At 38.0% G+C, this 26415-nt stretch overlaps 3 protein-coding genes across 5 annotated transcripts in view; 1 reads left to right on the top strand and 2 right to left on the bottom strand.

Moving 5' to 3' along the window:
- ALG5 (ALG5, dolichyl-phosphate beta-glucosyltransferase) overlaps positions 1 to 1724 on the bottom strand; it is a 48511-nt gene extending 46787 nt beyond the window's left edge. For 2 of the 3 annotated variants that reach the window (XM_011943007.1, XM_011943008.1), the window contains exon 1: positions 1594 to 1724. In XM_011943007.1, coding sequence (XP_011798397.1) covers positions 1594 to 1659 — 66 coding nt within the window. In that variant the 5' untranslated portion in view covers positions 1660 to 1724. The remainder of the gene's footprint in view (positions 1 to 1593) is intronic. The other variant, XM_011943009.1, reaches the window with a different exon arrangement.
- A 978-nt stretch (positions 1725 to 2702) lies between these two features.
- Positions 2703 to 12391, top strand: EXOSC8 (exosome component 8). The gene is made up of 11 exons (XM_011943010.1): positions 2703 to 3120; positions 4572 to 4608; positions 4795 to 4858; positions 5233 to 5306; positions 6813 to 6858; positions 8194 to 8299; positions 8389 to 8434; positions 9232 to 9328; positions 10799 to 10919; positions 11513 to 11619; positions 11967 to 12391. Exons 1-11 carry the CDS (start codon positions 3104 to 3106, stop codon positions 12080 to 12082), a joined length of 831 nt encoding a protein of 276 aa, XP_011798400.1. The 5' UTR covers positions 2703 to 3103; the 3' UTR covers positions 12083 to 12391.
- SUPT20H (suppressor of Ty 20 homolog (S. cerevisiae)) overlaps positions 12091 to 26415 on the bottom strand; it is a 41655-nt gene continuing 27330 nt past the window's right edge. The window contains exons 18-24 of the mRNA XM_011943011.1: positions 25370 to 25676; positions 24809 to 24963; positions 22432 to 22487; positions 20350 to 20469; positions 14902 to 15007; positions 13336 to 13439; positions 12091 to 12586 (exon numbers count right to left, since the gene is read on the bottom strand). Coding sequence (XP_011798401.1) covers positions 12449 to 12586; positions 13336 to 13439; positions 14902 to 15007; positions 20350 to 20469; positions 22432 to 22487; positions 24809 to 24963; positions 25370 to 25676 — 986 coding nt within the window. The 3' untranslated portion in view covers positions 12091 to 12448. The remainder of the gene's footprint in view (positions 12587 to 13335; positions 13440 to 14901; positions 15008 to 20349; positions 20470 to 22431; positions 22488 to 24808; positions 24964 to 25369; positions 25677 to 26415) is intronic.

Here is a 26415-nt window from a genome sequence, read left to right as displayed (position 1 = left end):
AACATAAATCTGTGACCACTTTATTGTGGTATTTTAAAAAGAGGGACCTTATCTGTTAAAAATAAATGCTGAAGATTTAAAGATAAAATGTCTTCGAATTTTGTTTTAAAATAATTCAGAAAGGAGACGAGACTGTGAGAAAATAAGAATGGAGAGTGGATACATATGAAGACAAGATGAAGCTGTGAAAAATGATTTTTTAAATTATTTCTTGCTCTGGCATTTAAAAAACCTAAGTTTCATTAGTTGTGTAACATTTGAGTACACGAGCTCATTTCTCCAACTTGTTTCCTCACCAGTAAAATAATGCTAATGATAACATATATGTCCCAGTGTTATTTTAAAGATTTAATGAGATAACTCCTATTAAACCAAGTGCAACGCTAAACATATAGTAAGTACTACACTCAATAAATGGTAGCTCTTGTCACTTCAAGCTAGTGGGAACAAATACCGTCAGTACAATCTCATAAAATCTGTGCAAAAGACCCAAAGTAAGGCAGCTTCAATCTAAGAATGTGTGAATCCACTCCCCGCCCGCACCCTGCCCAAATCAATCAATCAATCAATCAATCCTGGTTTGCTCAAAAACTTAAAAAAACAAAAAAGCCCTAAACCCTGAAATCTCCACTAGTTAGGGCAAGAGAGGACTCCTCTCTTACCCAGATACTATTAACAAAGAAGTTGATGCGTTACATTTTATCTAAACTGTAAATTTATGCATCCTCTGGAAAGACGGCAGGGTGGCCTTCCCGGCAGTGCTGTCTAGATGGCTAATCTGAATGTGAAGGAAGCTGAGATCCTCTCCACTTACTAACTAGAGGGCAGGCTCATTCCAAGGTATGCGGGAGAGAGTTCATTTGGCCAATTTTCTACCACGTAACAATCAGCAAGTGTTTACAATGTTTTTGTGTTTCGAGAGCAATGGCAAAGAAAATCGAGTTTGAATTCTACTGTCCTGCCTTGTTTATGGGCAGTATATTTAGGGTGCTTCATCCTGGGCCACACGCGCCCCTGACAAGAGGCCTGAGGCCCGTCTCTCTCGCTCACCCTGCGTCCCTAGTGGGTCTCATCGATCCACGGATTTATTTCCATTTGTAACAGATAGCTGCCGTCAGCCTGGGCTCCGTCATCTCTATCTGCTTAACCCCATCAGCAAAGCAGGCATGCTAGGGAGCACACCCCTTCTGGGACTCGAGACCTCCCTGGGTGGAGCAGAACTGCAGCGGCTGCAGGTCCCGGAGAGTCTGGGAGAGGTCGAGGCTGAAAGAGCGGGTGGGCAGGGGGCATGGGTGCCAGGGGCGAGGGAAGCGGCGACGATGCCAGGCTGGGTGGGTGCGCCCCAGTGTGAAATAACTTACAAGTCTCTGAGTACACAAAAAGATAAGATTCCAAAGGAAAATTAAAGAACGGAAGAAAAGGAGAGTGAAACTCCAGGAAAGGAAACTCCGAGATCAGGTATTTGGGGGAAGCCAGGGGAAATGGGACTTGTCTGAGAACGGGTAGCGCGCAGGAGGGGACGCCTGAGGAGCTGCAGTCTCCGGCAGAGCGGTGAGCCCCCCGGCCTGCGCGGGTTCCCATCCCTGTTCTCACCAGCACGAGGGCTGCGGCCGCCAGCGCCGCGCCGAGTACCGCCAGCTGCAGCAGAAGCGGAGCCATCCTCCATGCCGGAGCCGCCCACCCAATCCCGCACCTCTACACAAGCGGAAGCGCGCCCGTGCGACGATTCGGCCCCGTCACCAGAGGTCGCTCCCGCTGGCCGCAGCGCCCCCGCGTGGCGAGGCGGAGAAAACGCCGCTCTCGTGCCCTCGGCGCCCAGTCGGTGGAGACGCGCGCCAGGTTCCGTAGCAGGGCGCCAGGTTTAGCAAGTATGCAAGACGTCTACTTAATTTAAATTTCAGACAAAAAAAACTAATCATGTTTTTAGCAGCCTTATTAAGATAGTCACATACCATACAACTCATCCAGTTAAAGGTTTCTGGTTACACTAGTTTTTATAAATTGTGGTAAAATAAAACAAAAAGTTGCCATTTTAATCATTTTTACAATAGTGAGTGGCATTAATTGCATACACAATACTGTGCGACCATCACCACTATCTATCTGTAAAGTCTTCCCAGCTCCCTCCAGGTTCTGGCAACAACTAATTGCATACTCTATTTGGGGCATACTCATGCTTAAAAAAAAAATGCTGTGTTTATCAGACATTCGAATTTAACTTGGTATCCTGTATTTTATCTGGGAACCCCGCCTAGGAGGGAGATGGCAGCCTTGAGCACCACACAGTCTCCAACACAAGCTGATGCAGAGCATAACGTGGTGGGACAAGGAGCGCAAATAAAGTTCGAGTTTCTCGGCCGGGCGCGGTGGCTCACGCCTGTAATTCCCGCACTTTGGGAGGCCGAGACGGGCGGATCACGAGGTCAGGAGATCGAGATCATCCTGGCTGACACGGTGAAACCCCGTCTCTACTAAAAATACAAAAAATTAGCCCGGCGTGGTGGCGGGCGCCTGTAGTCCCAGCTACTCGGGAGGCTGAGGCAGGAGAATGGCGTGAACCCGGGAGGCGGAGCTTGCAGTGAGCCGAGATCAAGCCACTGCACTCCAGCCTGGGCGACAGAGCGAGACTCCATTTCAAAAAAAAAAAAAAAAAAAAAAAGTTCAGGTTTGTCATGTGCTGGAGCAAGGAGCCCTTGACCAGTGAAGAGGCCAGGCCAGGGCTCAGCCTAAGTCACAGGCGGAAAAAAAAATACGCAGAAACATTGGAATAACGCTCCACACGCACTGCTTGATTCTTCGCTGGAAACCCTGTTATCTCTGAACTGTTGGCGTTATTCTGAGCTACAGCACCAGCTTTTTTTATAAAGAGCGAGACCTTCTCCTTCTTTAACAGCAGATTCGTCAAAATACGTCCAAGGCAAGGAAACGTAGAAGGGTGTGGGCAGGGGAAAGTCGATGCGAAGGCGGGCCAGCGACCTTTCGTCGCGTCCCCACCTTGGCGTTTCCTATGGCGTGAGCGGCCCAGGCAACCGTGTCGAAAGTGCGGCGGCGGAACAGGCGCGCAGGCCAGGAGCGGCGCAGGCGCAGACGCGCGGGCGGGAAGATGGCGGCTGGGTTCAAGTGAGTGTTGGCGGGTGGCGGGTCGAGTTCTGTAGCCTGGTGGACGGCAGCTTCCTTTAACTCTTAGCTGGGATTCTCTCACCCGGAGGCCGACCCCGTTGGGGTGCCATTTCCTTCCTCGTCGAAGCAGGCAACGGGTGGGAGGATCTGGAGGTGGTTATAGTGAAAAGAAAGGGCTTCTTCCCCCCAGTGAAACGAGTGATGAAAGGACTCTGTAGAGTTCCATGCCCGCTGCGAGCGCTCATGAGCGTGGTGTGTAGTGAACGTGCAGTCCCAGGAGACATAGTTGTACTCTTTTAAAGATTATGGCCGGGCGCGGTGGTTCACGCCTGTAATCCCAGCACTTTGGGAGGCCGAGGCGGGCGAATCACCTGAGGTCAGGAGTTAGAGACCAGCCTGATCTACATGGTGAAATCCAGTCCCTAATAAAAATATAAAAATCAGCCGGGCATGGTGGTGGGCGCCTGTAATCCCAGCTACTCAGGAGGCTGAGTCAGGAGAATCGCTTGGACTCGGGAGGCAGAGGTTGTAGTGAGCCGAGATCGCGCCACTGCACTCCAGCCTGGGCGACAGAGTGAGACTCTGTCTCAATCAGTCAGTCAATCAAGATTGTTGCATCAGAGCCACATACCGCCTGCTTCTCCCTCTCCCGTCATTTATTTCTAAAAGGATCATGCCTCGTTTGGAAGGTTTTTGTGTGTGTGAAGCCAATGGACTTTCTTAAAGTTTCTAAAAAATGGATAAATAGGATACCAAAGGAAATCCATTATGTTGAAATAGTTATAAGTATAAACCCCCGAAGACATGATATAGTAGTATATATATTTGCTTTAAAATTAACCTTCTTAAACAAGATCTAGTGGCGAGACTAGTAGTAACTCCTGGGATTTAAAAGGAACAGTGAGCCTGAACATACCTTACATAGCTATAGGGTACAAATGAAAACATCTGTGGTCTCTGTGGTTATTAAAGTTGCAGGTACTGCTAATGTTACTATGGTTTGTTGCCTACAGTCATCATTGAAGAATATGCTAAATTTCAGTTACAGTGAAAATAAAGATGTACCTTTTTTGTTTCCTGAGTTATCTAGTAAGATATAACTATTCATGATCACTAGATTATGAAAATAATTTTTTCATGATTACTAGATCACTCTGAATCCTTGTTTCAGAGCAAGAATGACATGATTCTTTTGACACCTAAATTAATCCGCTTTTAAAGAGCTCACGCAAATGGCTTTTAGACGCCAATCTTCTAATCGTTTATGGCAGAGTTAAGGACAGCAATTGAATGTGATTGCTACTGCAAGGATTTTTACTTTCTAGAATTACTTTTAGTTAAAAGTTGTGGAGATGTATGCTGCATCACAACATTCAAGATCTTTGCCAATTTCTGGATTTATGTTAAGATTCATCAGTTTATCTCAGATATATTTTTAACACGTGTTTCAGAACTGTGGAACCTCTGGAGTATTACAGGAGATTTCTGGTGAGTAAAAGTTATGTACATGCTTTGCCTTTTGATAACGATGGACTGCTTTTAAAGATACATTTCAAGTAATTTAATCCATTTGAAGTAACATTTAATGTGTTTCCCCTGGTGTGTGTAAAACTTGTGATAGATGTGTAAAATATGTAATAGGTATAATCTATTTTTATACAAACATTTATTTAGAAAGAGAACTGCCGTCCTGATGGAAGAGAACTTGGTGAATTCAGAACCACAACTGTCAACATAGGTAAGGATGTATTTTCCATTTTCAACTGTATGATATTCCCAAGTTTTAGTCTCTCAACCACCTAAACAGTTTTTCAGCCAAATTCTCTGTCTAAAGAATTTGATAATTTTTTGTGTGAAGAGATTTTTATCTGTACAAAAGCCCTGTAACTGAATGAAAAATGATTAACACAAATTCAAGGACAGGTGAATAATTATTTAAACACTAATTTAAAAGTTATGTAAAAATCAATTATTCTAACGAAATATTCATAAGCAACTGAGAGGGGTAGCAAGATAATCATACACAGCAAGCTAAAACAATTTTAATGATTATATAGATAATTTTGTAGCTGTTTTCCTTTCATGGACTTTTCATTTTGCTTATCTTTTCAGGTTCAATTAGTACCGCAGATGGTTCTGCTTTAGTGAAGTTGGGAAATACTACAGTAATCTGTGGAGTTAAGGCGGTAAGTCTAAATATGTCCTATTGAGATTTCAGTTACAAAGTTAGCTTTATTTATTAGATTGTAATATACACCTATATTCCACTTTTGATTTGGCAGTTGGGTGTCAGTTTTTAATATTTAATTTCCCAAGAGCTTTCACTATGAGTGTTAAATAATATGACCCAAGTTTAATGACTGAACGTTTGTCAAATGTACCAAAATGAAACAACTTTTAAAATCTTAGCCACCCTTAATTTTTAAAACATCTGGTTATATCATTTGAGAAATTAACAGATTTTTGGTGACATACTTTTAGCCAGTGATGACATGTAATCTGTGTAAATGTGTGGAAAATTGAAATTGTTGAAAAGAAAAATTTGAGGGAATAATGGCTACCGTTTACTGAGTACCTGCTATGTTTCAGACACCTTTTTAGGCACTTTACAGAATTATCCACTTTAATCCCTACAGCAATCATTTGTTATTTTTCTCCACCTCCTGTTTTACAGATGAGGTTCAGTAACCTCTCCAGGTACATAAGACTCATAAGTAAAACTTGAGACATAAATCTGACTCCAAAGCCTGTGCTTCTTTCACTACAACACACCCTGTGTTATTTAACACTTAGTTGAGATTCTTCTTTGGTAAACCTGGAGTGATATATAACAATACGATTTGAGAACTTGCTCCTTGTCAGGTTTTATGCCTGGGATTTAACAGGTTTATCTCATTTGGCCCTTATTAACAGACCCTAGGAGTAGACACTATTTTCTTCCCATTTGACAGATGAGGAGTTTAAGGTTAGAGGTTAAATAACTTGCCTAAAGTCAGCCAGTAATGTGGCTCTGACATTCGAACTGGCTTACTAATTGCAGAGCGTTTGCTCTTTTTTTTTTTTTTTGAGATGGAGTCTGGCTCTGTCGCTCAGGTTGGAGTGCAGTGGCAGGCTCTCGGCTCACTGCAACTTCTGCCTCCCGGGTTCAAGTGATTCTCCTGCCTCAGCCTCCCAAGTAGCTGGGATTATAGGCGCCTGCCACCATGCCTGGCTAATTTTTGTGTTTTTAGTAGAGACGGGGTTTTGCCATCTTGGCCAGGCTGGTCTCAAACTCCTGACCTCAGGTGAGCCGCCTGCCTCTGCCTCCCAAAGTGCTGGGATTACAGGTGTGAGCCACCGCGCCCAGCTGAGCTTTTGCTCTTTACCACTAAAGCAGCAATTCCTAAATCTAGCTCTACCATGTGGGGAATAAATTAAGATTCTTGGCTACTAGGTGCGGGCACAAACTCAATTACTGTTTTTCAAAAGATCTCCAGGTAATCTTGATGAACAGCACTGTAGTGTAGTCCACTGTACTATAGTGCCCTCTTATCTTGTAGAGCTACTGTGAGGATCAGCACTAATGTCCTTAGAGGCCCTGACACAATTCCCTAAGCTGATAATTGATAGAGCCTTCCATAACTGATTGCTAAGTTGTCTTCATAATTTTTCAGTAGCTTCCTTCAATAGGAAACATTTCTTTGCTACTATAGGAATTTGCAGCACCACCAACCGATGCCCCTGATAAAGGATATGTTGGTAAGTTAAATGGTTTTGTAATTTTAATACTAATACTTCTAACACATTTAATAATTTTAGTTTAAGTCCTAGTTGAGTTGATGTAAAGAAAATTATTCCTAATATTCAGAAATATTTAAGAATAAAACAAATTCCTCAAAAGTTTTCCGTGTTAGTAAAAGATAGCATAATAGCAGGATATAGAATTTCATAAATTTAACCTTTATCAGACTTGCTCAATTTTTGTTTATACATTCATATGTTACTAACCAAGAAAAGAGAACTTTGGCTGGGTGTGGTGACTCACACCTGTAATACCAGGATTTTGGGAGGCCAAGACTGCAGGATTGCTTCAGCCCAGGAGTTCGAGACCAGCCTGGGGAACAAAGGAGACCCTGTCCCTACAAAAAAATCAAGTTAGCTGGGTGTGCTGGTGCACACCTGTGTCCCAACTACTTGGGAGGCTGAAGCAGGAGGATTGCTTGAGCCTGGGAGGTCAAGGCTACAATGAAATATGATTGTGTCACTGCATTCAAGCCTGAGTGACAGAGTAAAATCCTGTTTCAAAAGAAAAAAATAGAATGGAATTTTTTTTAGTTAAATAACTGTCATTGCACATTTTTGTTTCCATAAAGATTCTTTGCTTTATACAACTGCTATTTTTTTTCTTGTCTTGGAACCATCTGTTCTTTATGGTAGGAACCAACATTTTCTTAAATGAGAAAACCAGTTGGATGTTAGCAGAGGGTCTATCTTCAGTTACAGATTGAGGTATTTTGGAAGATACCAGGAAAACTTGTAAAGGATTTAGGAGAATTGAGGTCTAAAATAGATTTTTAAAAAATGCATATGGGGGAAAAAAGTCAGAAAAATATAAATTTCACGCCTGGGAGTCTTACAGAGACCAAACAGAATATAACTGTGTTACAATGTATTCTATTCAGAAAAGCCTGTCCATGGCCACAGCTGCCTTTACTGTGGATTGGTACCTTTAACACTCCAATAATCCATAAATTAAAAAGTTTAGGCCGGGCGCGGTGGTTCACACCTGTAATCCCAGCACTTTGGGAGGCTGAGGCAGGTGGATCATGAGGTCAGGAGATCGAGACCATCTTAACCAATATAGTAAAACCCCGTCTACCAAAATACAAAAAAATTAGCTGGGTATGGTGGTACATGCCTGTAATTCCAGCTACTTGGGAGGCTGAGGCAGGGAAATCTCTTGAACCTGGAAGATGGAGGTTGCAGTGAGTGGAGATCGCGCCACTGCACTCCAGCCTCGTGACAGAGCAAGACTCCATCTCAAAAAAAAAAAAAAAAAAAGTTTAGTTCATAGCTGCAGAGTGTTTCTTTCAGTTCCGAATGTGGATCTGCCGCCCCTGTGTTCATCGAGATTCCGGTCTGGACCTCCTGGAGAAGAGGCCCAAGTGGCTAGCCAGTTCATTGCAGATGTCATTGAAAAGTAGGAGCACCATGATAACATTTTACTGTAGTTCATTTTCAGATAGTTTTCGACTTTTCATTTACTTTGCTCTTTGTCATTAAATCAAGTTCACAGATAATTCAGAAAGAGGACTTATGCATTTCTCCAGGGAAGGTAAGAGGAATAGAGAAGCTTTAAGTTCTTATTAATTCTGAAGGGATTTTTTTTGTGGGGGAAAGTGAACAAGGAAATTAAAATCACCAATCAAAGTAGCCTTAAATATGGCTGCTTTACAGATTTTAGAGATTCAGCCATTTCTTACTCTATAATTCTCTAAATGAACCACATTGTTTATAAAAAACAAGTTTGACTAACTTACTGCCTGTCTGGGAGCTACCTTTTAAACTGAAGTAATTTTTTTTCCCCCTTAACTTTTAGAGAAAAGTTCAATCATTTTTTATTCCTTATAGCAGATTATGACATTAATCATATTAACATATGTTTTTGGTGAATCCACAGTAGATTCCAAAGTCTATTTGAAAATGTAAAACTAGGTTGATTAGAACCTAGAGAGGCTTTCCATAAACTGATACGTTAGCACTGTAAAACCTAAACATTTCCTGTATTATGGGAAAGTGCATTTTGAATTTTAGCTAGGGCTTTCAAAACCATCTTCCTTATCTGTAACCTCCCAGTAAGAATGGAAATTCCCTCTACATCTGTACCTCCATTAAGGGAAATGGACATGTTTGTCATTTGTTAGCTTGGCAGTCAAAAGCCAGCTTTCACCAAACCTGTCCACTTTCTTCTGGTTTTCTACTTGAAAAAGGTAAAGCATTTTCTTAAGGTTTTTGAGCCTTGAAGGTTATCTTGTTGTTTAACCAAGGGTTCTGTGGTTCTTAAGTCTAAGCGAATAGCATGTTCTACCCATTAGAAGGCTTTAATTTCCTTTTGTGTTAATTCTGTTTTAGCTTGCCTGGGTTCTATACTGTGATCTCATTTGCCTTGACTATGATGGAAACATTTTGGATGCCTGCACATTTGCTTTGTTAGCGGCTTTAAAAAATGGTAAGCAGCCTTACAAAAAAGGCAATATTCCCACTAATGGGTTAGAATGTTCTGTTTTGTGAAACTTTTAATGTACATTTGCTTTCATATGCTTCCAAATTAATGAATGTAATACTGCCATTACTTTCCAAATATAGTTGACAGTTGTATATTCTCTAACTGAATGCTCTTTAGAGTGCTGCTTTGACTGTACCCATCTACTTAGGTTAGGACTTCAGTCCTTTCCATAATAGTGTTAATAATGGTGGGAGAGGGAGACAAGACTTGTAACTTCTGGCTAGGTGATTGGTGAAGATCTGCCAGTATCCTCATAGTTCTTTATGTCATATTGCCAAAATGGATTCTGTTGTTTTTACTGTGAGGCCACAGTAATAGTGAAGTTTCTTAGCAAGGAGTCTAGGTTGACTGATTAGTTACAGATTTCAATAACTTGTGCATATTCCCTATCATTGGTGAATGATGAATTGGTAGGAACAAATAATTGGAGGTGGAAAATAAAGTTAGCACAGCAATATTATAATAGAGTGGTTAAGTGAATTGGAGGTAGAAAATGAAGTTAGCACAATATTATAACAGAGTAGTTAAAGCAGAGACTTAGGTTTGATTCCTGGCTCTATCACTCTGTGCTGAAGTTTCCTTATCTATAATAAAATAGGGATAATAGTACTTAGTTTGTAAGAGTATTGATTAGGTGAATACAATGAAAATGTGAAAATGCTTAAAACAGTACCTGGCATATACAAATTAGCTAGACATGTTATCTATTAGTAATAATTTTCATTTCAAAACTGGGTACAGAGGCACATGCCTATAGTCCCACCCAGCTACTGGGGAGGTTGAGGTGGGAAGATTGCTAGGAATTCAGTTCTAGCCTGGGCAACATATCAAGACCCTATCTCTAAAAATTAAAAAAAAAAATCATTTTGACTTTGTAAACTTAAAAAAATTGTGCAGTAAGCACTAGGTAGGCATGTCAGATGTTGTGAAGAGCAATGTATATCCTCTGTATTTACCTTAGTGGCTGTAAGGTGCTTTTTAAAAAGAAATGTGGCCGGGTGCGGTGGCTCACGCCTCTAATCCCAGCACTTTGGGAGGCCGAGACGGGCGGATCACGAGGTCAGGAGATCGAGACCATCCTGGCTAACACCGTGAAACCCCGTCTCTACTAGAACATACAAAAAACTAGCTGGGTAAGGTGGCGGGTGCCTGTAGTCCCAGCTACTCGGGAGGCTGAGGCAGGAGAATGGCGTAAACCCGGGAGGCAGAGCTTGCAGTGAGCTGGGATCCGGCCACTGCACTCCAGCCTGGGCAACAGAGCGAGACTCCGTCTCAAAAAAAATAAAAAATAAAAAATAAAATAAAAAGAAATGTTCTGGGCAAGTTAAATGGAGGGAAAGGTGAATTAAAAAAAAAAAGCTTAGAAACCATTTGTTTCTTAGAGACTTACTTTACAAATTTGCCTTTTCTTAGTACAGTTGCCTGAAGTTACTATAAATGAAGAAACTGCTTTAGCAGAAGTTAATTTAAAGAAGAAAAGTTATTTGAATATTAGAACTCATCCAGTTGCAACTTCCTTTGCTGTGTTTGATGAGTAAGTTAATCAAACTTACTTTAAAATTTTCTATATTTAAGATTTGGGTAATTGATGTTCAGCATTCTAACTCTTCAGGAAGTGCTATGGTGACTCTACATGCTAGTTTTCCCTGGACACTTGAGTTTATACTTGTCCCTGCACAATTATTTCTAGTCAACCTGTCTGCTTTCATAAGCATCCTGATTTGGATGATAATTGTGTTCACTTCACCTGTTCCTTGGTTTACTTATACCTGTGTAATGTTAATTTCTAATTCTTTCACTAAAGATTTACCTGAAGCTATCTTCATTCAGTATTTTCCAAGGATTTTAGCACATTCAGAAATAGAAGAGCAGGGCGAGGCATGGTGAGTCATGCCTGTAATGCCAGCACTTTGGGAGGCTAAGGCAGGGTATCACCTGAGGTCAGGAGTTCGAGACCAGCCTGGCCAAGATGGTGAAACCCTGTTTCTACTAAAAATACAAAAATTAGCTGGGTGTGATGGCGTGTGCCTGTAATTCCAGCTACTTGGGAGGCTGACAGTATGTTTAGTATTTTTAAAGTAAAATTTGTTCCATGGATTGATAACTTATACTTTTTTCTTTTTATAGCACTTTGCTTATAGTTGACCCTACTGGAGAGGAGGAACATCTGGCAACAGGAACCTTAACAATAGTAATGGATGAGGAAGGCAAGCTCTGTTGTCTTCACAAACCAGGCATGTTCCTGCCACTTCAGTCCTCAACATATGTAGATGAAAACTCAGTGTTAGCCTTAAATTAGGGAGGGCCAAATGGAATATGGGATATTTTATTTACCTAATTTAAGTTTACTGTAGTTTCTTAGCTACCTCAAATTTTCTTCCATCTTAATGGTATATGTCAGTGATTCTTAAACTTAAGACATACATTAGAATCACTTGGAGGTCTTGTGAAACTAACTTGCAGATCTTGAGACTGTACCCTGATTTATGTTATCCAATTTTTTGTTTCATAATTTGATATGACATTAATGTTTTTTGAAAAGCAGTGATAGATTAAAAGTATTGGCAAAATAATTTTTCAGGTGGAAGCGGGCTAACTGGAGCTAAACTTCAGGACTGCATGAGCCGAGCAGTTACAAGACACAAAGAAGTTAAAAAATTGATGGATGAAGTAATTAAGAGTATGAAACCCAAATAAATAGCCACTTTTCAAAACAGATTTGTAAAAATTGTATTTGTTAACACTGTGCACAAACATTTTATACTAAATAAATATCAAACTACATTCTTCTGCAAGATGTTTCTATTATTTCTTAGGTCACTTCCATATAATGTATAGTGAAACCATTTTTAAAAAGCAATGACTTAGGCAAACCAACCCTAGTTTGTTAAACCACTTCCCTGTTTTTATTTAAAAATGATAAGGTTGTGCTTCTGTATAAAGTTTGTACATCTAGCAATGTAAAATACTGACACATTAAAAAAAAAACAAAAAGTAGAAACTCAATCCTTTTGATTCAATGCTCTTGTGTTTTTAAAAAAGGAACAAAAAATAATGCAAGACTCAGAATTTTGGAGTGGTTGGCGTGCCTCTCTTCATTTTACTTTTTGACTGGCTGCCTGTATGCCGATGACGGTGTAGCTGAGCTGTTTGTGCTGCTGCTGCTGCCATAGCCATTTGATGCTGCAAGAATCGCAACTGCTGCAAAAGGGAGGAAAAAAATCGAGTTACGTTAAATGCAGGCAGGTGTGGAAAGGTGCTTTTCCTGAGAGTGACGAAACAACACAACTGAAAAAGGGAGAAAGCACCAAGATAACAAAAAGGGACTATACCACATTGAGACAATGCACAGTCAAACAGCACCAGTGGCACAGAAGCCTGCTGAGGGCTTTAAAAATGATTCTTGGCAAACTTCAAAATTATTTGTTACTTTGCCCTGCCAGTCTATATTGTAGTAACTCAGCAACTTCAGTTACCATTTTGTTGTATAATGATAGTTTATAGCAATATAAAGCAACCCTGAATATCAAGATAGTCAACTATAATATGCTGACTTTCCTTCCTAAAATGATGGTATAACATTTTTCTAAATAAACAGGTATGACATTTACTAATAGGAACACTTTTCTGCAATAAAATATTAGAAAGTTAACAATTGGCACTTACAACTGTCTATTTCAAAATACACTGCATACTAGAAAAATGTATGTTAATGTGCCACCAGCACTTCATGAAAAATTTTAAGAGTATGGCTTAAATGCACAAAATATATTCAGTGCTCCAAGTTGACTGGCTAAAATGTCAAGACTTTTAAATAAACTTTGCTAAATTATTTACCAATTACTGTACAGTCTTAAAAGACAGTAAAATAAAATAAAGCAAGTTATTTTGAGGTACTTTTGGAGCTGAGTATCTTTAAAAATGTAATCAGAGTGAAGTTGCTGGATTACTTGTATCTGTTGCTGCTGCTGTTGAAAGGCAGAGGAGAGCTGGAATCTCTGCTGAGGAAGGCTTTGCTCAGGTCTGTTCTCGGCAGAGCCAAGCTGAGACAACACTACAGAGAGGAGAAGGGGAAAGCAGGCCAGTCAAAAAGTTTGAAGGCTACCAGGGTTAGAAAAGGACAACACAGAAAATGAAATAATAGAAAAGTTAGCAGTATGATTAATCTTAAGTATCAAATCATAGACATTTCAGAATAAATTTAGTATATGGTCTCCTGTTAGTTGGGGGTACCACTGATTATGGAACTTTCTGGACACAAAAAGAGAAGGGAGTGCATTATGTGTCAAAGCACTGAACCTCTCTTGCATCTGTATAAAATTCGATACTGGTGCTATTTTGTTTAGAAGAGTACATTATTTTTGAAATATAACCAACAGTAGGAGAAGGGAGATGGAAGAAATCCAAACTATCGTAACAACAAAGCTGGTAGACAGACAATTGCTTTAAACAAAAGATGTTGCAATGAATATCAGACTACTATAAATAAACAACAGAGGTGATGAACTGAGACTGAGCATTGTTTGTTATTTTTTGAGCTGAGTGGAACCACAGTAATCAGTTCAACACTTATTTTACATATGAGAAAGTTTGAAGGCAACATGATTTAAGTGACTTGGACTCAAATTATGGCAAACCTGTGGCTAGGTACATTCTCATGACTTTTCAGACTAGAGTTGTTTCCACTAAATTATACTAGAGCTATTTTTGGAAATTCACAACTGGTCTGATAAAGGTATATAATTACATAAACTTCTATTTGGAAATACACTACCTCTAAGTTGGAACTTTATATATAAGAATTACTTCCAAAATAAAGATTATTCTAAAAGACTTCTATAGGCATAGTAAGCTCACAGTGATAAGATATTGACAACACAGTCACTCATTCAATCCTCAAACTCTTACAGTTTTCTTATACATGTGGCTTACTCTTTTAATTAAGTATGAAGTTAGAATTATCTTCAAGTGACAGGAATCATTAAGAGTAATCTTTAGTTCACCATTTACTGCTGGAAGTGTTGAGAAGTTAATCTTTTCTTAAATGATAATAGTGGCTTGTATACATAAGTTATGCTATTGTCCATTAAGACTTAAGTCATTTATGCAACCACAAATTACCAGAATGAGACAAAAGATTATGCAATCTAGAAAAATTCAGTCTTAACCCAGGAAAACGAAAAAGTTATTAATTAACATAACTACTGGCAAACACTGAAAACAGCTCTGGTAACCTAGTAAAGCGGGTAATTATTAAATTTTGCCAGTAAACTGTAATATAAGGAAAACACAACTGTGGTAATTATGTTATGTCAAAGCTCTTTTAATTAATGCACTATCAAATTAATGAAAAAAATCTCAGCCATTAATCCATTTAATAGTTCACACATTATAGCTTTACTTTTTCCTGTTTACTGGTTGCAAGGGAAGGAAAAGAAAATAATTTAAGTGGTGAGATCCCAAATACATTGAATATGTTTAGTAAATTCAGCATATAAAATTATGAAGATACCTACCAGCTGCCTGTGACTGCATAAAACTTCCTACTCCAGTAAGGTTAATAACAGCAGCTTGCTGAGCAGATAAGGCCTGTTCTTGACTGGTTGAACCTTGTTCAGAACCCTGAATAAAAAAATAATAAATGACTTGTATGAGAAAGAAAAACAAATTTGAGCTGGTGAAAATAAATCAGTATTTTTTCCTGTATGAAAGAAAGCAGTATGAGACTAGTCTTGTAAAAAGAGTAACAAGGAAAATATTTCAAAGGTATTTAGAGTAAGCAAGAATAAATTTATAGCATTTGAACAAAGAAAACTTTATTTTTCAGTGCATCTGTATTTATTGTTTGATGCTACCGAGATAATGCCTAAGGCTTTTATAAAGCTTCACTGAAACAATTTTTTAAAGCTTAAAACACTCTCTGTAACATAGTACTGGAACTTTTACTCAGCAGACTAAGTCAAGAAAAGGAAATAAAAGGCATATCGATTTTATTTGTTTTTTGTTTTATGAGACGGAGTCTTGCTCTGTTGCCCAGGCTGGAGTGCAGTGGCGCAATCTGGGCTCACTGCAACCTCCGCCTCCTGGGTTCACGCCATTCTCCTGCCTCAGCCTCCCGAGTAGCTGGGACTATAGGTGCTCGCCACTACGCCCGGCTAATTTTTTGTATTCTTTAGTAGAGACGGGGTTTCACTGTGTTGGCCAGGATGGTCTCGGTCTCCTGACCTCGTAATCCGCCCGCTTCGGCCTTCTAAAGTGCTGGGATTACAGGCATGAGCCACCGTGCCCGGCCAGCATATCGATTTTATAGGAAAAAATAAAATTGTCCTTATTTGCAAATGGCACAACGCCCGGCTAATTTTTTGTATTCTTTAGTAGAGACGGGGTTTCACTGTGTTGGCCAGGATGGTCTCGGTCTCCTGACCTTGTAATCCGCCCGCTTCGGCCTTCTAAAGTGCTGGGATTACAGGCGTGAGCCACCGTGCCCGGCCAGCATATCGATTTTATAGGAAAAAATAAAATTGTCCTTATTTGCAAATGGCACAACTGTTTATACTGTAGAAAATCCTAAGCAATCTCCAAAACAGCTCCTAGAAATAGTAAGTTCAGTAAGAGGGCACAATACAAGATCAATATACAAAAATCAACACTATATATACTAGTAATGAACATGTGAAAACTGAAATAAAAAAATACCATTCACAGTTACTCAAAAAAACAGAGAAAAGCTTAGGTATTAATCTTAAGTCTAAGAAAACATATACAGGGCTTGTATACCAAAAACTACAAAACATTGACTTTGATCTAGATAAGGACATACTATGTTCATGTACTGGAAGACTTACATCATAAAGATGGCAGTTCTTCCCCCAAACTGATCAACAAGCATAACTCAATTCTTTTAGAAATGCTGGCAAGGTTTTTGCAGATATAGACAAGATGACTTTAAAATTTATATGGAAAGGTAGAGAACCTACATTAACTACAATAATTTTGAAAAATGGTATGGCAGAAAACACTGCCCAATTTTAAGACACTACAATGAAGAAGACAGTATGGTACTGGCTGAAGGACAGACACATAGATTAATGAAACAGAACAGGGAACCTAGAAATAAACCCACCCAAACAGACCCAACAGACTTTTAACAAATGTGCAGAAGTAATTCAATTCAGAAAGGATAGCTGTTTTTTTTGTTGTTGTTGGTTTCAACAAATGGTGTTGAAGCAATTGGATACTGATAGGAAAACAAAAACAAAAAAAAACCATGGACCTAAGTTGCACACCTTGTACAAAAATTAACTGAAAATGAATCATGGATTCAAAATAAGAAACTATAAAACTGTTAGAAAAAAACACAGGAGAAAATCTTTGGGACCTAGGGCTAGGTAAAGAGTTCTGAGACATGACAACTACAGCATATTCCATAAAGGAAAGATACTGTCAACGTGGACTTCAGCAAAATTAAAAACTTTTGCTCTGCAAAGGACATCCTTTGAACATTTCAGTATATAATGACAAGCCAAACATTCAAAAGTTACATTTATCTTGAGGGGATCTCCCTGGATATAAAAAGAGATTGGACAAAAGAGCACAGAGCTGAAAGGTTACATTATTGAATTTGGAACCCAGTTCATGAAATGAACAACAGAATAAGGCAGACCACATCACCACCATAATGGAGCTATGATAAAACAAACAAAAAAAAACTACAGATGATATCAATTTCCCCCCGAAGCACTCCACAAACCTAAAGTAGACTGTAAGCCACCACCACAAACAGAATATTCAAACAAGGAGGAATAATGATTAAACAAACATCTTGAAGAAAAACAAATACTAAGAAATAAAAGGACTCAGGCTAAAACTAAAAGGATGAAAAAAGATGTACTAAGCTAACATTAATCAAAAGAAAGAAACAAGAAATATTACCAGAGATAAAGAAGATCATTTATTAATAAGGGGTAATTAATCAAGGATGTAACAATCCTAAATGCATATGCACCTAACAATATGGGCTCAAAACACAACCTTTAGCAAAAGGAGAAACAGAAATTTCCAGTTTTGGTTGAAGACTTCAACACTTCTCACAGTAACTGATAAAACATTGAGAAAGAAAAGGATATAGAAGGCTTGAATGATGCCATCAAATACCTTGCTCTAATACAGAACACTCCTAACAGCAGAATACACATTTTTTTCAAGCATATATGGAGTATTCATCAAGACAGATCACGTTCTCAAGCATTAAACAAACCTCAATAAACTTAAAAGAACGAAAAATATGTTTTCAGACCACAGTGGATTTAAACTAGAAATCAACTGCAGAAAGATATTTGGAAAATTCCCAAGTATTTGGAAATCAAACATATCTAAATAATTCATTTAAGAGGGATCCGTAAGACAGAAAATTCTATGGAACAAAATGAAGGCAAAGCATACCAAAATTTGTGGAAAGTGGCTTAAGCAGTACTGAGAAGGAAATGTGTAACATTAAATGTTTATTTTAGAAAAGAATGACCTCCATAATCTAAGCTTCCACTTATGAAACTACAAACTATCATCCAAGAAAACATTCCAGAAATAAAGAAATGACTCTACACATTAAAAGGATCCACAGGAAAAACATGGAAAAATCAATTCTGACACATACACCAGTGAAAATACTAGACAAACATTCAGGGTCTCTAGACAAACTGCTTAAATAAACTTACAAGAGCAAGATAATTAGACTGGCATCAGATTTCTCAAAAACATACAAAGTAAGTCAACAGTAGGAAGCATTTTTAATAAATTTAAAGGAGACCTAAAACTAGAGAACATTTAGAAGAAAGCAAGTGAAAACGCTTCAGGACATTGGATTTGGCAATGATCTTCAATATGATACCAAAAGCACAGGCAAGAAAAGTAAAAAGAGAAAATGAACTACATTAAAATTTTAAAAACTTCTGTGCAATGGATGCAATCAAGTGAAAAGACGACAAATGGGAGAAAATATCTGCAAATCAAACATCTGATATATGTGTATATGAAGAATGAAAAACTCCTACAATCCAACAACAAAAATTAATCTGATAAAAAAAATGGGCAAGGGACCTGAATAGACTTTTCTCGAAAGACGATATACAAATGGCCAACATGCATATGAAAAAACGCTTCACACCACTAATCATTACGGAAATGCAAATCAAAACCACAATGAGATTATCACTTCACACCCATTAGGATGGCTGCTAAAAAAAAAAAAATCCCTAAAGACCCAACCACCACCAGCAAATAACAAGAGTTGGCGAGGATTTGGACAAATTGAGATTTTTGTATGTTGTTGATGGGAACTGGGTAAAATGGTACAGTCACTATGGAAAACAGTATGATGCTTCTTAAAAAATTAAAAATCACCACATGTACCAACAATCCAACTTCTGGGTATATATCCAAAAGAGCCGAAGACAGGGTCTCAAAGAGATCTGTATACTCACATTCACACTAGCATTATTTACAATAGCCAAAAGTTGGAAGGTACCCAAGTATCCATCAGTGGATGAATGGATAAACAAAATATGGTATATACAAGTACTATTCACCATGAAAAAGGAAGGTGATTCTGACACATGCTATAACATGAATGAACCTTGAAGGCTTTATGCTAAGTGAAGTAAGTCAGATACAAAAGGACAAATAACTATATGACTGCACTTATATGAGGTATCTTCAATAGTCAAACTCATACTAACATAAAGTAGAATAGTGGCTGAGGGGAGGAGGAAATAGAGTTGTTATTTACCGGATATAGATTCAGTTTTGCAAGATGAAAGAGTTCTATAATAGAAATCTGTTGCATAACAATGTGAATACACTTAACACTCCTGAATTGCACACTTAGGAAGTTAAAACGGTAAATTTTGGCCAGGTGCGGTGGCTCACGTCTGTAATCTCAGCACTTTGGGAGGCCGAGGTGGTGGATCACAAGGTCAGGAGACCAAGACCATCCTAACACGGTGAAATGCCGGGTGTGGTGGCACGCGTCTGTAGCCCCAGCTACTTGGGAGGCTGAGGCAGGAGAATCGCTTGAACCCAGGAGGTGGAGGTTGCAGTGAGCCAAGATCGTACCACTGCACTCCAGCCTGGGCAACAGCGCATGGCTCCGTCTCAAAAAATAAAAAAAAGTTAAAATGGTAAATTTTATGTGTATTTAAAAATTAATTTTTTTAAAGAAAATCAAAGATTTTATACCTAGCCAAGCAATCTTTAATGTGTTCAGAATGAAAAAACAGCAAGTTTTTAATGTGCCCTTCCTGAGGACTCTATTAGAGGATGAGCTTTATCCAACTAAGACCTGACTGGGGAAAACTGGGCAAAAGGATTAATGGTGAATATTTCATATAATTTGTGAGATAGAGAAACTCTGGATGTGGGACCCAGGAATCAGTATTTTTAAATTTCCCAGATGACTCCGGTGTACCCAAAGTTTAGAAACACTTGTACTTCCTTCTTCTACTGTCATTTATTGCAGTTCTTATTCAATTTCATTCTCTTTGGCAGGGTAAACGTTTGTTTTTGTCTGTGTTCCCACTGCCCTACATTTTATAGTAATAGGGATATCTTTATTCCAATAGCAACACAATCCTAAAAACAGAAAGATAATGATGGGGTAGAAAATACATGAGCGATAGGGACAGAAAGACCTAGGTTTGAATCTCTGACTCTGCCACTCACTGTATGGCTATGAGCAAGCCATTTACCTGAATCTCAATCATCTATGCAAGATGCAGGTGATATCATCTATTCAGTATGGTATGACTGTTTTATTAGGAATACGTGCCCAATAGCTGATTGCTACTATTGTTAACAAAAACAGTACAGGAAATGTTTACACTAACAAAGCACATGAAGTATGCTTGGAATATACCAAAAAATGTTATAAATTTGATGTAAAAGCATATGGAAGGCTAGAAAACCCATACCTGCTCCCCTGGCTGTTGAGGACTAGCAGTTGTGGGCTGCTGAGGTTGTTGTGGTGTAAACTGGGAGAGCTGCTGTTGCTGCTGCTGCAGAGTGTTAAAAATAAGTGAACCACCTGGAAGCTATTAAGAATTTAAACAAAAATTAACCAATCTCATATGATTTTATATCAAATATTTAAATTTCTTTATCCTACAAATATTTTTGGATCATTTGCTATGTGTCACTCTTATAGTTGAGGAAACAGGTGAATAAAAAAAAAGTTGGCTGCCCTTAAAATAAAGACCTATTTAGATACAATTTTAAAGTCCTATTACTTTGGGCTCCCAAGTATGTTAATACTCTTAAACATAAATTTTTCTGCTTCAAGCTAGTAGTTAGCTCTCCCAATTCACATGCTATTTTTTATTTCACTCTTTTTATACATCAATACGAAAGAGCATTAAATACATTAGAAAGTACAAACAAACAGCTTATGATCAGAAATGTATACTGTGAAAAACCACCCCTCATAAATTGGTTCTAGTTTTGCCAAAAACACAAAAATACTATACAAGATCTTTTATATAACACAGTGAGGAATTTCAAAGTTGAAAAAAAATGCATTTAGTTGTCCATATTTATTTTGGAAACCACTACTTTCTCTTTCATTCAAATCTAATTCAAATTTAATTAATCCAAATATAAAAACAATTTTTAAAGAAGCACTCAGAAAACTCCAGGTTAAAAAGGAAAACAATGCTTGTCAAATGCACCAAAAAACAGATAGTTTTTCTATTTTAAGCTATAGGGGTTTATATATGGACCACTTTGAAGTCCTTAAGAGAATGTCCAAGAAAATACCAAATACAGAACTCTTAGGTTCTATATAGTACAAAAAAAAAAAATCCTTGGGTCAAAATATCTATCTGTATCTATCACAGCTCATCATTAGGTAAATATGGACACAGCACAGATCAAATGTTCCTTCCTCAATCAGTGTATAGTAAATGTAGAAAAATATAACAAACTAAAGGATTTCCATGCCTGTTAACACTGAGACTGATCCCTAAGAAAACTTCAACAGCAATATGCCGGAAGGTAGGCTAAATAAACAAATGCAATTTGTAGGCTTGTCCATACTATAAGTATATTGGTCTGCAATTAGTCTGCAAACATACTGCATCGTGTATAGGAAATAAGTTTTAAATTTTAGCTCTAATGAGAATTTCCCTATTTGTTAATCCTGAATACCAGGGTGGCTGATCTGTTATTGTTATTTCCCATCAATCCATAGCTATACTACATTACATATCCAGATCTTTATATTCACGTCTATCCATTTTCCAAACTACTAGCTTAAAACTTACTCCTTCTTTAAATTAGAGGACCTAGCATAACACCAGGAATGTTGTAAATTCACCCCCTCTTTTTTTTCTTTTGAGACAGGATCTCACTCTGTTGCCTAGGCTGGAATGCAGTAGCGCAATGTCAGCTCACTGCAGCCTCGACTTCCTGGCCTCAAGTGATCCTCTGACCTCAGCCTCTCGAGTAGCGGGGATTACAGATGCATGCTACCATGCCTGGCTAATTTTTTGTAGTGATGGGGTTTTACCATACTGCCCAGGCTGGTCTTGAACTCCTGAGCTCAAGCAATCCACCCACCTGGGTCTCCCAAAGTGGTGGGATTCTAGGTGTGAGCCACCGCGTACTGCACACATACCTATTTTTCAAATCTCCTTCAAGCACAAAAAACAGTATTACATCTATGCATACATAAAACATCTGTTGGGAAAGCAATTATTTTCTAAATATATCCACTATTATTATTGTAGGGAAGTATCCTCCTTGGTAGGTGTAAATTCTCCCCATTGGCACAGCTAGTTCTTAATTAGGCAGGGCTACTGGAGCCAAAGTGTGGTATATAGGATACTGATTCTTCCTCTTTGTCCACTTGATCATACAAAGGTAGCAGTAATAACCACACCCTTAGAAGAATCTAAACAGACCTCAGAACTTCAAGTGCTGATACATATAGATATACATTGTTTAGAAAAAAATTCAATGTACAAAAAATTTAATCAAAAGCAGGATTTCAGGTTTACCTGGAGTAGATTTAAGGGCCTGAGACTTGAAGTATTTTTTAAACCAAATGGAACACCTGTTAAATAAAACGCATGGTTATAACAGAATTGGAAGTTTATTACACATGAAAATAATTTATACTTTAGTATATATAAGTACAATAATTTTATGTACTCTCTGCATAGATGTGCTTATTTTCCATACTTCAAAAATATCAATACTGAGATTTTATTCAAAGTTGTGAAGCACCAGGTGTGCATTATAGTCTATCTTTCAGAAACTGGGATTCTTTTTCATTCTTCTGACTGTTGGCTGAACAAACAGTAATCAAGAATTATGTGAACACCATGAATATAACAAAACCATCACTGCTGTGCAAATACATTCCAGGTACTGGCATCTATTTACATTTCTCAGTGCTACATAGTATACTAAAATAATCACATCTTTAAGAACTGGTATGCTCTATGCTATTTTTTTTTTAACTACAAATGTTAATCAGAATGCTAAAGAATGTTGCAATTTGTGTATAAGATCAAAACTGAGAGTCAGGAAACAGTGCTCTGTTAATTCTAAACATAATCCTAAAAAATCTGTTACATAACACAGAGCATATCTTAAAGCTGGGGGTGACAAACTTTTTCAGTAAAGGGCCATCATGTAGGCTTTGTGAGCAAAATGGCCTCTGCTGCATTTTCTTTTCACAATCCTTTAAAAATGTAGTAACCATTCCTAGCTTAGGCTGTGTGCTGTAGTGTGCTGATCCTGGTCTCAAGATATGCAAGTATTTTGCTAACAAAATACACCAATCTGAACACTATTTAAAAATGTATCTAGTTCTCTATCAGATCATTTTTTTTAAAAAAAGATTTAAGGCAAGAAATGCACATGTAATATTAGCAAAGCCTTGTATAAGAAACTGAAATTTGGCAAAAATATCCCTCTCTGGAAAAATTCTCATTTAAGAAAATGGCTTAACCCCCATTTAAAACTGGATGATATCTGTATAATGCCTTCTAGCTTACCAAAGTCACTTTCATACTTCATTTATTTCTCTTAAGTACCAACTGAAGATATTTTTATTCCCACTTTAGAGCGAATTGAACTGAGGCTAAGGGGGAAAAATTTACTGACTTCTGTAAAGCCCCAGTTTAGCAAGGATGGTACAACTAGTAGTTACATGTAAATATCCTAAATTCAAGATGTGAAGTCCATTTCTAGGACTTCTGGCACTAAAGCACACTTATGCTTATTAAAATAAGAACACTAGGCCAGGCATGGTGGCTCACACCTGTAATCCCAGCACTTTGGGAGGCCGAGGTGGGCGGATCACGAGGTCAGGAGATCGAGACCATCCTGGCTAATACGGTGAAACCCCGTCTCTACTAAAAATACAAAAAAAAATTAGCCAGGCGTGGTGGCAGGCGCCTGTAGTCCCAGCTTCTAGGGAGGCTGAGGTGGGAAAATGGTGTTAACCTGGGAGGCGGCGGAGCTTGCAGTGAGCAGAGATCGTGTCACTGCACTCTAGCCTGGGCGACAGAGCGAGACTCCGTCTCCAAAAACAAAACAAAACAAAAAAATAACAACACTAGCTAGAATTAGGAAATTACAGCAACATGTTAATATGTTTAATTATATTTTCTGGGTTCTCTTTCTCATAACTAAGAAAGTTTTTAATGAATTTTTCCACATTGTTTTTCCTATTAAATTTTTCCTCAAGTGAAACTGAACTGTTTCAAGATATTATAATACATTCTTTTAAAGAGCATCAAAAAAAATAAGCACAAGTTATAACTGTTTTCCTGTACAGGTAATAACTACTCTTAAGAATGCTTATCATGTCTCAGGCACAGTTTAAGCACATAATCTGTATTATATTTCATTTAATCCTCATGACTATGAGGTAAGTTATTATTGCTATTTCCATTTTATTTATGAGGAAAATTAGACACAAAGGTAACTTTCTGAATATTACACAAACGATAAGTTGTACAACTGGGATTCAAGCTGAGGTAGTTTGGCTCCAGAATCCAGGCTCTTAACTGCGATGCAGATGCCTCTTGTGCACAATGTATATTTTCAAAATACACTAATATTCCCTGGAATATAGCTACAATGACAATAAGACTACCAAAATTAATTTTATTATTTGGAAAGCAAAAGAAAGATTTGCACAGACTCACAGGCTTACCAAGTTTTCCAAAGAAGTTGATTGCTAGATGGCTTTTAATTCAAATGCCAGAACTTTAAAGGCTTTTGAAATGAAATACATGTGATACTACACTTCATGAAATAATGACATTAAATGCCTTTAGCATCATTCTTAAAATTACATTTTTACTTTAGCATATACTTTAATTTTTTTTTTTTAGAGGTTATTATTTCCAACATTCTGACCTGCTTGAGAAGCTGCCTGCATTGCACTGGGCAATGCATTTGGTAGCAGACCTCCTGAGGGTAGAAGGCCGCTCAGGTTTATTCCTGCAGGAGTTATGGCACCAGTGTTACAGCCCAGCATGGGGTTTGAACCACTCATCAAAGCCTGGGCCCCACTGCAGGAGAATAAGACAAAGCATTAAACTTCACTGTAAAAGGCAAAAGGTCAGCCACACAATTCCTCAGATTAAAAAACAAAACTACTAAGCAAACACAACTAGTTATTTATTGGTCTTAAATATCAAAGGCAATGCAGAAGATAAAACAGGAAATTCTAAGCTGCTGTCAAGATGAAGTATCAAAAAACAAAAACAATAAGATGAGGTATCATCTTAGTGCAGTTAACAGATGTATTATTTAAAATTAAAACGCACATAGGCAGCTTCTGTCCATATTTAAACTATTGCCTTTCAGTCTGAGTAATAGGCAGTTTGTTCTTAATTTCACAAATTAAGAATTTATTTAGATGGTGAAACTATCTTAAAAAAAAAAAAAAAAAAGAGAACATCAAAGCAAACTTACCAAACAGAGCCCACTACATTGATGAAGTTAAGTCCAGCAGAGTTTGCCATGACCTGGGTGGCCGTGGTTCCTGGAGTTATAGATGTTACCATGGTGGAAAGAGGAATGGTTGTTACAGGCATTGCCTGGCTCAGAGACCTTTGCTGCTGAGCAAACTGAGTTAACAAAGTGGGCTGAGGGGTGAAGCCTGAATCTTGGGGAGTAGGGGTAGCTGAAGGGGTACTAGGAGTTGAGCTCTGAGCATCAGGTGGGTGTGGGGTCGATGAAGGGGTTGGTGTAGGAGTAGATGGCTTAGGAGTTCCAGATCCTGCTCATTGAGAAAAATAAAAATTGCTAGTTTGTTATAAATGGCCAGTCCTTTTAAAATAAGGTTAATGGAATCTTACTTAGCACTGACAATTTGTTCTAGTTTTTTTTTTTTTTAAAGCAGTTAACTGCAAGTGTTAATTTCTACACATGATACATGAGTGTTGCTACACTCAATTACAATTAAGGATGCAGTATATCACCTAAAAGGCCCATTAAAGATGCTATTGCAGTAACAGTAAAAATATACAGTTATATTCTACCACAATACCCATTTAAAAGTTAAGCTTCCTACATGCTGCCTTTGGCCTAAAAAGTTCAAAAGAAATTCAAATTAATTTGTTATTTACGATTTACTAATTCAAGACTTCATTTAAAAATATTGCTTATTTAGTGTAAAAGTCTGAGATAAACTGTGAACATATTTAATAAGTTACATATGGTTAACAATCATATTTGGCACCTAAATATACATGTTTAATTCCTAACACATCAAGTTTATCCTGACAAACAAATTTACAAAAAACAGTAATAAAGTAAACGTCTGATAGATAATACTGCATCTTTAACAGTAACTGTGTACTTCTGTTTAAATGTAGAATGTATAGAAAATCTGTTGTGAATGAAGTATGCACAGTTTATCAATTTTTTAAAAAACAAAAACAAAAAACAAAAACCAAAAAAGTAAAACCAAAAGCTCTTGAGGTGTTTTCTTTTTTAGCTTTCATGTCCTGCAGAAA

Source organism: Colobus angolensis, unplaced genomic scaffold, assembly GCF_000951035.1.
Source record: "Colobus angolensis palliatus isolate OR3802 unplaced genomic scaffold, Cang.pa_1.0 Scaffold214, whole genome shotgun sequence".
Classification (NCBI taxonomy): Eukaryota; Metazoa; Chordata; class Mammalia; order Primates; family Cercopithecidae; genus Colobus; species Colobus angolensis.
Note: the sequence above shows the minus strand (reverse complement) of the source record. Positions and strands in the feature narration are given on the sequence as shown.